Source organism: Larus michahellis, chromosome 2 (assembly GCF_964199755.1).
Source record: "Larus michahellis chromosome 2, bLarMic1.1, whole genome shotgun sequence".
In the NCBI taxonomy this organism is placed as follows: Eukaryota; Metazoa; Chordata; class Aves; order Charadriiformes; family Laridae; genus Larus; species Larus michahellis.
The window spans coordinates 38,578,850-38,595,986 of NC_133897.1; the positions used below are offsets into that span (position 1 = coordinate 38,578,850).

Genomic DNA, 17,137 nt, shown 5'->3' on the forward strand with positions numbered 1-17,137 from the left:
AAACTCTGCTTTCCATAGTGTATACAGCACGGTTGTGTCTTGTCGGTGTTAGACAGCTTGAATCTGCCAGCAGCAGATGCTGGAGTGCTTTTCTCTCACCGAGACTGTTTTCAGTAATCAATTTTTTTCTAGCAAAATTGTGACCAAATCAACACTCCAGGTCCAAGTGCAGTGTTATGGCTATGTGTACTTGATGATCTCAGAGGTCCTTTCCAACCATGAAGATTCTATGATTCTATGGTCTTGAGACCCAGCAACGTTTGGAGCCACTGTCTTTGGCTTTGTACAAGCTCTAGACTGACGAAAATGAATGAGAAGCTGATGGATAAAGTTTTATTCATTTTCACAGATACGGAGCTGAAGAAATGTAAAGATTCAGATTCACCCTTGTTTAAAAAAAAAGTAAAAATTGCTGGAAGCTCCTTTTGGGGTGCACCATGTCTTTCTGTTGACTACGCACAGCAGCTGTATTTCTGTGGAGACCTAAGTTAGGTGCCTGAAGTGAATTGTCCACGATCAGAAACCAGCCTGGGGTGTCAGTTAAGTAGCAACCTAATGTTTTAATTCAGGACCCTTTTCCCAACATCTTTGGGGACAAGAAACTTTCTGCTGTAACTTATACAACACTGGCTGTGGGGGCACATGGGGGCATGTTGAGGAAGAAAAAGTCAGGAGATGTTAAGCCATCCAAAGCATGCGGTCTCCATAGCAGTCCCGCCTGCCTGCAGGCATATGAGAAGACCAGCGAGTACATCTTTCTTAGACACCCAGGCAGGCAAACATCTCCGAAACACAGGGGCATGAAACTGCTGCCGCGGCATCCATCATCCTCTGGAGGACAGTGAAAACATGTGCTGTCATCTTTGACATTTTAATTGAAAAGAAAGCTTACACAGATTTCGACCTTAAGCAGTGTGTTTATACAAGTGTATACAGAGAAATAATCTGTCAGTTCAGAGCAGGCTCATTGCTATAGGAGTTGGTTTAGTAACTGAACAATCCAACATTAGCTCACACACCTTGCCTTGTTCCATGCCTCAATAATTTTTAGTAGAAATACTTTGCCTAGAGGCATGCAGTTATTAAAAAAGAGGCTCAGCTTGCTTAAAGTCTGGAATTATTAGCTCATGGTAACAAGCCTGCACTGGAGAAACTGTTGGTTCTTTGTTTTCATGACTTTGCTGTAATTCACCGTCTTATTTTCAGAGACAAACTTCTGCTTTGTTTGGGAAGTAAAAAAAAAAAAAAAAAAGAACAAAAAAAAAGGAAAAATAAATCACTTCAAAAAGATTCTTTTTTTCATTTTTTATTATAAAGCAGGGTTTACAAAACTCTTTTATCTTAGTATTTCTGTTAAATTGCACTGGTCCAAATAATAAGGGTAAATAGAAAGAATTTTGAGAAATTTGTTTTATCACGTTTCCAGTATAGGGCTCTGTTGGTACTGAGTACTCACGGAGAGCTCTCCAAATACCCTCTCAGCCCTTTAAGAGTAAAAGGAGCTTTTTCTCTGTCTTTTTGCAACCTACTGTTCTTTTTGATTGCAAAGTTATGAAGGTCAAATAAAATCCATTTGCACTGTTGTAATGTGTTTGCAAATGGAGCCCCTTGAGCAAATGAAGGCTCCAGCACCTTTAGGTAGCACAAACCTGGCAGTAGAGTTACTTGGTGTTCAGTTGTCACTTTTGTCTGGATGCTGAGGTTAGGTTTCTTTCGAGCTGTTTAACTGGTTGCCATTTTTCCTCAATGAGCCTTAAATTTTCAAGTTTTCTTGAATTTACTTGCTGGGCTGCAGTCTTAAGCCCAACTCTCAAAAAGAATGGACGTGCTAGCAAGGGTTTCTGTAAGCTTTATTGCAGTTATTATTCCTGGTTTTAAATCAGCTGCCATTTGGTACGTTTGTGTATTATTGCTACCTTTTTTCTTCAATTAAAACTGATATACCTTTATTTGTGGTGATGCAAAATTACTTGATTTCCTGAAGAGCTAAGCTTGGTCCTGTCTGAGCTGGGAGACCATGATGACAGTGGAATCAGTCTGACATTGTTGCTTGCTTTTACGATCAAATCATGTTTATGCTTCAGTTTCTTGCTTTTAATCCCACTTTTTTTTTTATTATTTTATTACAAGAATGTGCTTTTATATGAGTTAGTTCTTTATAATCCCTTGAACCTGCCTTTCGCAGCGTTTCCTTGTTTTGCTTTAACTACACCATTATCCTCCACGTATCATTTGTGAGTTCCAGCTGTGTGCATAACACTGTGCAGAACATAAACTTCTCCGAGGAGGTTACAGTCTAAGAAACCATTCTAGCTTTTCTTATTTTTCTTGTAATGGGTCAGGCAATACGACCCAGTGAAATATTTAGAGGGAAGGGAAGATTGAAACCAGCAGTTTCTAAGACCTGTAAGAGCCAAAAGGCAAATGTTAATGGGTTCTGTGAGGCTTCCAAGGACCTGCTGGTCCTTGTACTTATGCTGAATTTGCAGAGGTTCCTTAAACATGTGTTCAGGAAATATAGGTGGCATTAGCACAACTGAAGTTTCTAAAGGCAAGATTTATCATTGACTAAATCTTTAAATAAGATTTTGGCCCACTAAATACATTACAGCAGTGGGGCTGCTGATTTGTGGGACTTTTCTCCTACAAGCTCGGGTGAAAACTACAGAATTCTTAACAAATTTTGGAGGCATTTTTCCACAGGTTTCTAGTATTTTACTGTACATATATCTATCCCCTGTCCTTTGGTTTTGTTGGGTTTTTTTTGTTTTTGTTTTTGTTTTTTTTTTATTATTCTTTCCCTTCAGTTAGATATTCTGTCCCTGGGAATTAAAACAAGTGAGTAAGAATGCACTTCTGATGGAGTTGCTTTTTTCCGAGTGAACAGCTTCTCAGGTGACATCAAGGGGTATGTGAATTGAGAAGTAACATCTCTTTGCTTGCTTTTGACTTTGTCTGTATCATTTCATATCTATGTGCTGCATCTTGCTCCTTTTGTGATGCTTGTTGCTGAATTCCTTCTACCCCTGTGCCAATATATAGCTTGTTATCTTAATTGTGCCAGCTCTCCTCAAACACTTAACATGGGCTATCCCTCCACTTCTGAATCAAGTTTCTTGTCTTTAAGACTTTTCGCAGCTTAGCCTTATCTTATCTCAGTCCTCCAGTTTCTCATTACAGTGTCAAGCATCACTTTCACTTTGCCAGTGTCTTTACCGTCAGCTAGTTTCTCTTTCCCAGGCTGAAATCTCTTCTTGTCCAATACTGGGAAAATACTTTAACACATATATGAAAATATATGCACACTTTATTTAAAAATGTCAACAAAAAGTATAGCTTTGTCTGGATGCTCCCCAAATTCTCTAAGTTGAGCCACAATTTTCCCTCTCTAGAGTATTGCCCTTCCTGTGTCTCAATCTTAGTTACTCCCTTCCTCTTGCAAACTTCCTCGGTCCTGTCATTTCTGAGCATGTGAGTTAAATAAAAAACATACAAAGAAACAAAAAAGCAACCAGAGGAGTGCCACTAAACTGTCTCCAATTCTTTAGCATATTTATTTGCTTGTGTGTTCTATCTCCGTCTTCTACTTTTCATCTGGTTTTTGTCTCTAGATTGTAAACACACTGTGTAAGAATTGTCTCTTATCTGTGTTTGTACAGTGCCAGGCTCAATGGGGTCCCGGTCCCGACTGGGACCTTTGGGCACCACCGCAGTATAAATGTCTGCTACTGATAATAATAATCTACCCACATCACGCAGATGTCTGAATTGTCTGAGAAATACAAACAAGGATCTTTGCTAGGTTGGCAGGGAGCCATGAATTTTAGGTGCCAGTTTTCTTTTCCCCTGAATATGGTTTGGCTGTCTGAAAAACCTGGTGACACAAACCTCCCACTTCTTGGAAAGCTTGGCGCTCTGGTGATGCTGTGATTAAAACATCGTTAAACATGGGATACAGCAGGTCAGGTGAGGTCCTTGCAACTATGCGAGGTATTCCAAGTACTTGTCTGATGCTTTGTGGTTGCTTTCCTTTGTGTTTGTTTTTTCTTTCCTCCTCTGAATGACAAATGAATAAATTGAAACTAGACAGAACTGCCCTACTTTTCTGGGGGGAGGGAGCACCTCAAATAAAGGGCCACAAAAGAGGAAAGCTATAGTTGGACTGATAGGCTTAAATGATGGCACTGTGGATCAAACAGCCGCAGACCAGCAGTAAAGGAGGCAACCCCTCCAGTCAGTACACTTTTCTCAGGGTAAAACATCCCCTCTACATCTTTGCCCTCTGACTGAATTTTTCAAATATTGAAGGCCAAAGAGAGCGCTTGGGTGCTCTGGCCTCAGTAGCTGCTGTGAAAGGGGTTTGCTGTTGGTCTGTAGAACTACTTTTTAGCAATGAAAACTTTAATTATGACAATACCTGGTTATCCATGAGACATTCAGAGAGTAGACCATAGCCAACTGTGCTCATTCTTAGCTGCTGGTAAGAATGAGGCTGCTGGTATGCAGTGATTGGTCCTCATTGCATTGATCATAATGGTATCATTGCTGCCGTATTCACCCCATGTCTCCCTATTGCTTCTACTTGCTCTTCCTCATTTTATCCTTGGTCTATAAGCTTTTTGGAGTAAGACTTCACCCACAGTTTCTAAATCACAGCTTCTAGGCACCGTTGTAATAAATATATATATGTATATATGTGTACATACATATATATACATACATATATATAAAAATGATGAAAGTCTGGGCAAGTCTGCGTTGCGCAACTGGAGCGTGGTGCAGAAATCCCTGAGCCAGTGCTGACCCAACATGGCAAATTGCCACGGCACAACCAGCCACCTGTGGGCTACTGCTGTGTGAGCTGGCTGGGTCTGGAGGCCACAGAAAGTCAAGAGATGAGTTCCTTTGCTCCAGTGCAGCTCCATATACTTATGACTTTACTTTTTCCACACCAGAGCTAGCTAAAGTAGAACAAACTGGGTTGTGGTAGGTATTCTTGCTGACCTTGCATGAATACTACATGCAGGAGAGTAAGGAGCAGGAGAGAGGTCATGATAAGACCCACTGACCTGCAGTGCTTTGCCATAATAGAAAACATACTGCAGTGGTACTTTAAATAGTATCAGTCCTTCTGCACGTAGCCCTGAATGGTCTAGGTCAGTATGGACCTAATCTCATGAGACCTCTGCAGCAAATTGTCACCTCAGAAACTTTCCTTGAAGACTTCGAGTTAAGGGAAGCCTAGTCTTTTAATAGACAAATGTAGTGTTTAGTCATCAGACAGTCTAGAAAACTGGGTCAGATGGGTGTTGCATCATAGCAGACAGAATATTTGGTATTAATCAAGAAGGCACATAGCGAAGTATATAGCATAGATATTTGATTACATTAGTAGAGTTATCTTTAATCGTTGGGTAGAGTCATATGATGGAACATGATCGAGTCACCGTGGCTTAGCGGGGTACCGCCCATCTGTTTAAATGTTAGTAAGGATGACTCACGGTGTTAGCACGACCGTGCGGAGGGAGGGGAGCCAATGTGGTCAGTTACAGCAGCTTGGCTAACGCGTGTTATTTTACTAAGCCATCGTAACACTATGCATCCAGGCCACGTACGCTCAAAGAGATAGTGTATAAATGCTGACTGGGACTCCATTGTGTCCAACAGCAGGCTCCTGTTGGAACACACTGAAAATTCTCAAATTTGGGAAAAACCCCATGGATGGCCAGATTTTCAGCAAGGTTGAGCAGTTCCCAGTTTTCTATCTTATCTGTCCTTTATTTGTGGGCTGTTTGCCCAACAACCCTATTTATTTAGCAACACAGGTGCCAAGGAATTAAAATCCCTCAGTCAGCAATATTGACTGACAGGCTGCGGGCAGCACCTCCTCAGCATTTACAAAGAGAGGAGCAGAGTCAACGTGTCTGACATCAAAAATAACAATTACAAACTCTCATTGACTTTCTTTGCTGCAGGATAGAAAGCAACAACAAAAGAGATTGTGTTGTCCTTGGAAGGAGAAGAAATGTCTTAGACAAATTGAGTATCTCAGCCTGTTACGGTTCTGTGCCATACGCATTCCCTGAGCTCTGTGCGAGTGAGTGCGTGCAAGCACGTGCTAATTGATGACCTGTATTCAATGTGGAAGCAGTAGAAGTATCCATGAGTACTGGCCAATGTCAGCTTCCCCGATGGGGAGCGGAATCTGGTGTGCATTACATAGCGCTTTTATTGGTGGCAGGAGCAGGGTAGACTTTTTGACAAAGAGGGTCAATCTTGAAGCACAAGGTTTCTCTGACTGCTCTTCACCTCTTTGGAAAAACACACTTGGGAACAGACTAGCAGGAATGTAGCAAGAAAAAATACCTGAAGTACTGAGGATTTTTTTCCTTCTAGCTAAGTGCAGATCCCCAAAGCGAAGCAGCATTAAAGGTGAAACTGGGGACAGCAAGGAAGCTTCTTTGCCATTTTAATAAATACCAATAATTCCCTTTTGCCCAAGTCCCATATTCCCAAACTCATTAAAGCAATTTCAGAAATTTTTTTGGCTCTGGAACATATAAGCAAAACTCAAACCGTGCAGTCCCTTGAGAATCGCTTGCACAAATTGCATAGGTCAGGCCAAAATAAGTTTCTGTCAAACAGCCTAACACCTAAGGTTATTATGAAACTGGTGAATTGTACAAAGGGTCTGTATGTGGGACAGTCTCAGAATGAATGAGGCGGGGAGGGGCTGTTGTCATGGTACTTGTTTTACTTTGGTCCCACTGAAAACTCAAGTGATAGTTTTATTGAATGCGTTGCTCCTGTTAACCAGCGCCGTTCATGTAGGCTGTGTCTAAGCCGGTGGACCCAGAGGGCTCCAGAGCTCCGGCAGGTGGGTGTGTGCACACCTCAGTCTCATCTCAGGACAGGCATGAGAGTGCACCAGCGCTTTGTCCTCTCCTGCCTGCTCCTCCCTGCCTGGTCTCCTGGGGAAAAACCCAGGGTGCATCCCCTGCAGCACACTCTCTTCTGCTCCTCAGCCCCGTCAGCGTGGGGGTCTCAGCCTTCCTGTCTTGTGGCTGTCGCACGGACTTTAAAGTACAAGATAGAGAAGACCTGTTTGAGCTTGTGGTCTGCTGGTCTGTAGTTGCAGTGACGATGGGCTGGTGGGAGGTGGACTCTGCTTGTGGGAGGTGGACTCTGCTTGTGGGGGTCACCACAGCCTCTGGAAATCAAACCAATATCAGTCTCCTCCTCACATTCAGCCTGGTACCTCCTCACTTTTTTCTTTTCAAAGGATCACTGAATCTGCTTTTCGTGCTGTTTTGACCCTGTCCTAATGATTCATCAGCCCTCTTGTGTGAATGAGTGCTGGTATATGGAGCAGCTGTGTTTTAAGTGGAGAGGAGGATGGGTCAGGGGCTGTCTACTCTGAGTGTATTTTCTGCGCTCATTTTTCCTGCGCTACATCCATTCCAGTTACATGACCTCCACAGCTCCCCAGGCTTAGCCTTGTGCTGAGTGTAGAGTCCCCTATCCCAGAAGCTGATTCATGCTCCCTCACAGTGCTTCTTGCACCCTCTCACAGGGTTACACCATGTATTTGGGAGACATCGTCCTGACTTTCTTTCGGGGGTTATGAAGATGTAAAGTACATCGTATTCCTCTATCAGAAGCCAACCAGGGAGGCATAGGAAGAGCTTCTTGTCTGTATCTGAGATACATTTGTTGTTGTTTTGTTGGTTTGGGTTTTTTTCCCCCTTCTGAATAAGTACTGTATGTGTCTGGGAGGATTTTTAAAACATCTTTTAAAACACAGGCTTTTTCTCTCCATGGAGAACCAAGACAAGAGGATGGGTTCAGTCATGTGCAGCTGCTAAAGAGAGGGCAGCTGAGGGCAGAGGGGTGGGAGGAGCAGGGGTGGCTGGGAATGAGGGAGTTGGCAGGGCAAGGACTTTGAGGTGGCATTCGTTGGGATGGAAATGTTTCTGGAGGGAATGGGCTTGAAGAGAGGAGGGTTAAAGGACTGAAAGTCCAAGGATGGGAAATACTGGGGAGTTTTTGGGAAGAGGGGATTAGGTGGTTTGGGGTCTGGGCAGAAGAGATTGAGACTTGTAGGTCAGAAGGAGCTGGTGTTGCCATGAGACAGGCACCTCCGCTTTGAGAGCCTGGATGTGGTGTCCTCCCTACGAGATGTCTGTGAATCCCATTGTTCACAGCCTTTGGCCTCTTCGCTCGTTGTTAGATAAACGGGAGTGACGGCTAAAGTTAGCGAAGGGGTGGATGTATTCATGATTGCCAGTATCACTTACAATTGGAGGGGCAAGAAGTAAAGTCCCATCATTTGGTGTGACACGGTTCAGACCAAGTGGGAGAAGCAACTGTCCTTCCCCTCGCAGCTCTGAGGTTATGACTCTGCTTCCCCGAACCCGCCCAGCACGATTTTGAGGCTTTCATGGCCAGCTGTGGATTCGTCACTGAAGGAAAGGATGCTTCTGCCAAGGCTGAAAATCAACCCTGATGTTTAGAGGTTCCAAATGTCTTTAGACTCTTTCCATGTTGCGCCCTGCAGAGGCTCTTCAAGCTCACGAACTATGCCCCCTTCTCTCTGGTCGTTCTCACACCTTTAGGGATATTTCTCCTGCCTAATAGACTGTGTAAACCACGTACTATGCTGCAGAGCATCCTGCTCTGTGAGAATTTAACATACTAATCTGTACTAGCAATGTTTTTGAAGTACTGTATGTGAAAGCTTTCCTATTTTCATGCTTTTTGAAAAGGTTACAAGTTATATTTACCCCAAACTTCAAGCAACTCATACCTTCTTCAAAACTAAAGGAAAAAAAAAAAGCCTGATTAATTTAATTAACTCCCAAGACCCGATTCTTAAAGGCTATTTTCAAAGTGTAGTCCCAGTTTTGTTTAATCCATTAATTTTATGATTGTTCTTCTTTGTGAGTGGGCCTGCTTTCTCACATGCAGTCTTTTCCCTGTGGTGTACTTAGAAAAATCCTTCTAATCTTTTGAACTCCTTTTGCCAAAATAACTCATTCTGGTTTTTTATAGTCCGTAATTTTTGCCTTTACAAGCTGCTTAATCTGAATGCAATTTTGCTAGTTTTCTTTCTTTTTTATCCCATTTTCTGTGCCTTGGTGGCATGCTAACTGGTAAAATCTGGAACCTTCCTTTGGAACAAAGGCTTGCTAGAGTTTCACAGGAGAGAATATCAAGAACAAGGTGAAATACTCATTTTAGAGTAGTTTATTTACAGGTGACAAAATTTCAAAATTAATTTAAGAGCATTTCATTTTCTGTCATAGTCTGGGAAACTATCATCCAGATACTTTTGTTCCCGAGGGCTGAATTTACAGCAGTGCCCTGATGTGGCATGCCAGGACATTTTCCTGCTTTGTCTGTAGAAATCTTTTGCTGGCCACTGTAAGATGCAGAGGTGCACAGGGCGAGACTGGCTGTTACGTTTCCATTCATGTTCTGCCGGATGAACTGTAGTGGTGCTTTAGCTGGTAAATAGCAGAGGGAAGGTGATTCATCTGTTTCTTGAAAACTTTCTGTTCTACTGATTTATGCAGGAGAGGACAAATGCTGGATTGGTTTATCTGTGCCTGCTTGTCTAGAGTTGCCTGTGCCTAGCAATGGCTGGCACGGTAAGGCTGGTTTTGGTCTCCCTAGCCCATGACGGCTTTCTTCGCTTTTCTCCTAGGCCTGTCCCAGGTTCTCTGTCTTCACTGCTGCACCTACACAACCGACAAAGACAGCCTATGCCTGCCTCTATGCCTGGCACCCTGCCCAACCCTACCATGCCTGGATCTTCTGCTGTACTCATGCCTGTAAGTTTTTTGGTTGTTTTGTTTTGTTTTGTTTTGGGGGGAATGTTGTTTTTTCACTCGATTCAGCCTATGCAGAGGTGAAAGTCTGCTGGATTTTCTAAAAAATCAAAGTGTAACGAGTTAAGGAAGCTGGACCTTTTTCACACAAGCGTATTTCTGATGCACTTAATGGCATGTTAATTAGCGTGAGAGTGATTAGAAACAGTTTACATGAGACTACAATTTCTGGTTCTCACAGCTGGTCATGTAGGTGAGATCAGTACGCTGGAACAAAAAGATTTTTCTCAAGTCAGACAAAACTGGAAAATCCATGTACGTAAGTTATGCCAGTGAACTCTAAGTAATCCTCTTGTTTGTGGGAGATAATCAGCTAACGAGAAACAAATGTGGCTTACTTTTCCAGCCTGGTAAATTGCCCTTAATTAGAATTTGGTCATGATCGCTGCTCATCTTCCACTCATTTCTGCAGAGTTGGGAATATTCCCCATCTTCTAGGACAAAAGGAGTGCAATTTGCAATTGTAGCTTCAAATTCTTAACTGATTTGAACCCCGATAACGGGTGGAGATGAATAAGGATGGCATGGGAAAGAAAGGATTGGGAAAGGAGAAGTTTCTATTTCATTGCATGATGTTTGGAAGGCCACCTGAGAGCGATTGACCATGGGTGGGGAAGAAAGCGCTGCTTGTTCTGGCTCTTTTGGAGCGAGGGGGATGTTTCACAGGGCTACAATGATTCAGGTTTGGCTGTTATTTGAGCAGGCATTAATAAGTTATTAGTTAATAACTTATCAATAAGGCTTTCCGGGAATATCGACCAGGAAGTTCAACAAAAAAAAAAAAATTAGACATGTCACTGTGGGCAGGTTTTTTTCTGGCATGATTCCTGAGGAACCTGAAATGGAGCAAACATCCTGCTTCAGTGTAAGCTCAGGGGCTTTGGGTTGCAGCCGGGGAGCCCTTTGGGCAGCTCTGCTTGCAGACAAGCAGCTGTGCTCCGGCTGAGAGCTCTGGAGACATCAGCATGGAGGCAAGAGAGACCCTACCAGCTCTGGTTGCCCTGGCCACAGCTGCTGTTCCACAGCCCTCCTGAAAGGGCTGCAGAGGAGATGGCGGTGGGAGCTGCTCCTGTCCCATGGAGAGGGTGAGGGCCCCTGCTAGAGGCAGCTTCTCCCTGCCAACGATGTTGTCCTCTCCCCCAGCCCCAGCACCCAGTCTTGCTGGGATCATGGAGGGTGGGAGTCACTTCCTCACCACAGGGCACAAAAAATAGCTCCTCCACTTGGAAGAGCTCAGGAGGATCCAAAAGGACTTTCTTGTATGAGCCAAAGATTCAGGGGACTGGCCCGAAGCAAGGCAGGATGCTCAGGTCCAGCTGAAAGCAGCACCGTAACCCTATTTATCACCCCTAGCAATACCGAGCAGTGTTACAGGGCTTGCCTCTTTTTGGGGAAGACAATCCAGGAAATTATTTTATCCAGGCCTTACTGCCATTAGGTTGTGTTTGAAAACTGTGTCCCTCCCTCCCAGCCTAGTGAGATTTGCTTCCAGAAAGGGCTCTGAATAGCCAGGAGGAGTTCTCCTTCGTATTTTGCTATCTCAGCAGTACATGAAAGCATCCCTTACACGACATATGGAAAACTCTTCTCAGATGAGCAGTCCGAGTGAAGGAAAAAGAGCCAACTCGTTTTCCATATACTCGAGATTGTAGATTTTTATTTATGTTTTTAACAATCTAAGTTGGGCTGCACTGACAGGGGAAGCCACAACTTTATACAATGATGCTTTTAAAACCACTTAACTCCGAGTGTTGTTATACTGAAAGGGAGAAAATCATTACAAAAAAGCACAAACCTGGGTGGCTGCTACATTTGTTTAGTAAAGAACCCTTTTCTTTATAATTGGCTGTGAGTTTTCAGGGCCGATTCTGACGAAACACACACCGGCGTGCATACACACATGCGATTCACGACACAGATGATTGTTATTTTTCCAGTCATGACTTGAAGAAATAAAGCTGAGTCCATTTAAAGAGAAACTGAGCATAAATTCTTGCAAATGTCTCCAGACGATTTCAAACCTTTTTTTTTTTTTTTCTTTTTCTTTTAAAAGATGGAGCGACAAATGTCAATGAACTCCAACATCATGGGGATGCAGGGGCCGAACCTCAATAATCCGTGTGCTTCACCTCAAGTCCCCCCAATGCATTCAGAAGCCAAAATGGTAAAAAAGAGAAAATTTTAAAAAAATCATTTTCTTTTCTTATATTGCTCTTGCGTACTGGTTACCCAGACAGTGGGGGATGTAGCCAGACACTGCTTACTTCATTCTTAGTCATACGTTATACTCTTTTTTAATACGCTGCAGTAAATTGCCTTTGTGTCTATGAACTTTCAAGATGTTCCTAGTCCTAGCTGAACTCTCGGTGAGAGGGAACTGAAGTGAAGGGTGGGCTATCTGATCCGTACTGTGTTAAATAGGATTTTTTGTGCAGATTAGTAGAATTTAAGTAAATGGTCTGGCTGGTTCTCTGATGGTGTCAATGCTCCACAACTTGGCTTAAAGAAAATTGTCAGTTAATAGAGAGTGAAGTAAAAAGCGTCTAATGTGGAGGGAGTGTACATAGTCTTTGTTTTTTCCGGATAGGTGCATGGTATGCCAGGGAAATGGCAGTGTTAGAAAAGCAGACCAAGCAATGTATATAAAACTGGGATATTTTCTTTTGCTTGAGTGCAACAAAGGTATTACTGTCAAAAAGAAGAGTCAGAATTTGGACAAAAATACTTGATTTGTATGAGTCAAATGTCACAAAGAAGAGTCAGAATTTGGACAAAAAGAATTTATTTGTACAAGGTAAATGTCACTGTTTTTTAAAGTTGTTGTAGGTCTTACAGGGTCAAGGCTTCTCAGGCATATGTACTGGTATAGGATTAATGTAGGTAAACTAAACTACAAGTGGGCGTTCGTAAGTTTTCCCCAGCTTTATATGCACTCTCATGGAGGTATTCATCACTAATATCCCTGGAACCGAGTTCATCAATGTAGAAACACTTAGGCTTTTTCAGCTTCAGAACTGCCATTTGCTGGCTAGTGGAAATACGAGGACAGAAGTTTGCAGTTTAACTCTGTAGGGTTTTTATCCTCTCAAGATATCTCATCATAGTGGAAAACAGGAGTAACTTCATTGAACTTCTTTCAGTGGCATTTCGCCAAGGTAAAATTGTCGTAAGTGAGAGAATGAAATCAAGCCGACAAAGATTAAGCAACCACATGTTTTTATATATTTCTACTTTGCATGACTGGTACAGCTTTTAAAGTTGTTGTCATCTATCCTGAGGCAAAGAAAAATATCATCGCGTCTATAGGTATGGTGCATGCAAGAGATTCTGGGTTAAGAGCAACAACATATATGAGCTTATTCTATCTGTTTTCTTAGATTGGATAGGTCATGCCTTCACCTCACTGTTGGTCTGGGTTAGGCTGTTAACCCAACCTCTGTTAACACCCCGTCTAAAACCACACTCCGTAAACATGCAGCCAGTTGGCCAGAAGAAGAGCGATAGCCAAAAACGCTGGCTCCCCCAGCCAAGGAAAACCTGTGGTCAAGAGTTCTCTCTCTTCCGTACCACACAGTGACGGTGACATGCCAAATGGCAACAGCATCTGCAGCAGAGCTTGTTAAAAACTTTTTGGAATAGGCAAGTGTTTTTTCAACGCAAGCGTAGCTGAGCCAAACTAAATACTCCTTGGCTGAATAAATCTAAAACTGGCATCTGTTTTGGGGACTAAAGGTTCTGTAGTTTACTCTACCCCCGCACCCCCTGCCTTTTTTTTACTGGAAGTGTGAGGCTACTTAAGAACAAGATTAAATTATTGGTGCATATGGTGAGAATTCTGTGCTTTAATAGCTGAAACTATGCATTAATACAAATTACTTTTTAATCTGGATAAGCAAGTTTTGTCCCTAAACCTAACCTATGAAGGCACGGTTCTTTCAGACAGAAATTGCTATCGGTTCCAAAACACAGTATAGTGAACAAACAGTGCCTTTGCTTCTCAGGGGCTTTCTGCCACTCTTCCAGAGGTGGAAAAAATCTACATGCATTAACTCTTAGGAGTAAGAGGCATAATTCAAAGCTCCAGGACCTTTCTTCTTTTCCAATGCAGGGTTTTTTTTTAATATTCTGTATTCTGGTTTTATACTTCATTTCTGTTTGAGCACATGCGTAATGTAAAAAGCCTCTTCGTTTAGCCACTGCTTTGAAGAATACGAATCTATTAACAATATTCTGCATGAACAAAAGTGGAAAAAAAGTAGGAAATATTCAGAGCAAAGTTATTTCTTACGTGTAAGTTCATGAATTTTAATTCTGAATCATCTGTATTACAGGCATGGTTGTTCTTATTATTAACTATTTCACTTTGCTTCATGCTCAAAGCATGAGACTTTGCATACTCTGGCGACTTTTTTTAAAGAGTCAAAAATGAGGGTGCTTAGTACCTTACCGGCTTGCGTCCTGCATTAGGAAGGAATTTCAGATTCTGCTAATGCTATTACTGCTGGTGCATCCAGCACTGCTTGTGTTCTCTTTGGTTGGCCCCACTCTGCAAAGAATATACATGCTGAACATTAGGCAGAGTCATCCAAGCTGCTTGCAGCTAACGACTGCAGAAACTGGAGAAATTTGGGGGATTTGGGGCCTGATTCATCAGCCGTCCAAATCCGTGGCAGATGGATCCACATTTTCTTTGTGCCTACATGAGAGAATGCAGGACAGGCTCCTCTAGAAGTGAGATCCAGATGTGAGACCAAATCTTTCTGGCCTCAGGGATGTATGTACCTGTGCAATGCAAGCATGATTTGGTATGCAGCAGTCGTAAGACTATTTGGTGACACGTGTGACTTCATCTGCTTCTATAAAATAAATATGAAGAAATAATATCAGTATGGATGCGATATGATGCCAGGTTTCTTCGAGAAAGCAGGTAGATGGCAAAAGATTCACACCCTTGGTTGGTTCGTTATCACTTTGTAGCAAGAAATGGAAGCCAGTCTGATAAATACATACATTATCTGATATGCAAGCACAACTAAAGACACATACAGAATATGTGTTGCATTAGTGTTATATTTCTATAATAAGCAATTTATTTATCTATACATATGTTAATAAGTTTGTATTACCTGTCATTTATAGAAAGCCACACTCTGCCACCCAAGGTGCTCGTTTCCTGGTTTAATTTTTTCGGGAGAATGTTCCTTCAAATATTAAAGTATTGTGGATGACATCCCAGAGCTGATTTAATTTATCACAACAATCTCAGTTTCCCTCACAGTGTGCCTCTCAATTAGGTTATCACCTAATGCTTTAAAACTGTCCTAGGAAATGAATGAGTGAACATCTAAATCAATACTGCTTTCTCCTTAGATTCAGAGCTGAGTGGATAAAACCTTTTTTCTGCTGCCCACCAAAAACACACATTGATTTTGTATTAAAATATATTGCATTGGAAAGTGGAGGAAACGTATAGCTCTAAGTGTACATGGTAAAAATATGCAGAATAGCACGTGTAGCATATTAACATGTGGTTCAGTAGGCTGAGAATATTATGCACTCGAAATTGTTGGCGGTGTCTTCGCCTTAATATACTGCTTACATACCTTTTGGTTTGCAGTTTCAGAGTATTCGAGGTTTTATAACTCGGAAGTGCAATACCGTGTGGATTACCGGAGTGAAAGATAAATAGCGTGCACTGAACTGCTGGAAGGCTGCGTGAGAGCAGGTCTTTCCAGTGGAGCTGATGCCTCTCTATCTGAATTTTGCACAGCATTGATCGTTAACCTGTAGAGATTTATGAGCTCTGAAAGGAGATATAAAAAGCAGAATTGAACTTTTAAATACAGTTTTCAATTTGACCAGTTAATTTTTTTCTTTTGCCCTCTCTGTCTTCCCCTGGCTGGATACATAGCTTTATAAAATTTAAATAAAATGTAATATATGTGGCTTGGCTGTGCCTGCCTTCCTGACAGAATCTGTATGGTTCTTTAAAAAAGAAAAGAAATTATTTTCATATCAGAAGCGTGTAGGTTTGTGGGCTATTGTTCTTGCCTTACTAGGCTGAACAGTAGTAATAAGAAAATTAATTCCAAAGTGTCTATCAGATGTAAGACTGAAAACATAACCAGAAAAGAAAAGTAATAAACCAGTAATGACCATGTTCCTAATTATAATGGTAAAATATCCATATTAACCAAACCTCATAATTTACCTAAGAATGCCGGACAGCTTTGGCGGCGGAGGAGGAGAGGTAAAAGAAATTGTGTTTAGCCAGTTGTCATCAGCACTAGTTTTTATTCGGCTTAATGAGAGTTAAGGGTCCAGATCCGACTGGTGGCTGTGAAAAACATGGTCCAAGTGTCTCTGAGCTCTCCATCCTAGCAGAAAGGCAGGGCTGGCTGCGGGGACACGGGTGCATTTCGTACGGCTGTCAGGCAGAGCTCGCTTTCCCCAGGAACAACCGAGTGGGAACGGCTTGGCCGCAGGGGTGGCTGGTTTTCCTCGGGTGCAGTTTGAGGTCTGCATTTGGATGGAGTCTTCTGCTGCTTCTTGTTTCTGTGCCCGTGAGCTGTGATGCTGCAGGGAAGGGAGAAACTGCTGGAGCAAGCTCTTACCCCGGGCCCCGGTTTGGTACTCGGCTCGGCCCTTGTAGCAGCCGTTGGATGGGGAAACAAGAGCGCTGCCCAAACAGCAGTGGCATCCTGGGACAGCTGGTGGCCTTGGGAAGGACATCCCACTGGGTACCAGCTCTGGGACCAGGTCTGCAAGCGTTCCATACTGATTTCAGGGCAGGAGACTGGCGTAGGCAGTCCGGACAGGATCAGAGTTGCTGAAGCTCTAGGTTTAGCTACTTAACACTTCATGACTGAAGGTATTTTGTTAAATATAATAAAAGGTTTGAAGTCTGTGTTTTCCTATCGAGCTGGCTGGGAAAGGAATCGCTTTAGTAGAGCAACACGCATTGCTTCAGGGCCAGAAGCCTTTGCTTCGCAGGGATTCTGGACTACCGAGCAGAAAGAGAAATGTCGCATCTCTGCAGAGCTTTCAACAGCAATTGCTCATCTTGTCCTCCACAATAAAGCAATGAAAGCAGCGTAAGAAAAAATAAAAAGTGCAAAGTGAAGCCTTCCAATATAAAAAAAAAAAGAGTTGTGACAAAATTTCCTGTATCGGTAACTGAGACATGTTTTCAAGAACGGGACTGTTAAATAGTTAAAAAACACAGTGCTTCTGCAACTGTTGACAAA

The 17,137-nt window shown here is 42.5% G+C and overlaps 1 protein-coding gene across 5 annotated transcripts in view; it reads left to right on the top strand.

Moving 5' to 3' along the window:
- The window catches only part of CREB5 (cAMP responsive element binding protein 5), a 256,757-nt gene that overhangs the window by 177,727 nt on the left and 61,893 nt on the right, over positions 1–17,137 (top strand). For all 5 annotated transcript variants that reach the window (XM_074574925.1, XM_074574926.1, XM_074574923.1 and 2 more), the window contains 2 exons: positions 9,707–9,833; positions 11,944–12,054. In XM_074574925.1, the coding sequence (XP_074431026.1) occupies positions 9,707–9,833; positions 11,944–12,054 (238 nt within the window). The remainder of the gene's footprint in view (positions 1–9,706; positions 9,834–11,943; positions 12,055–17,137) is intronic.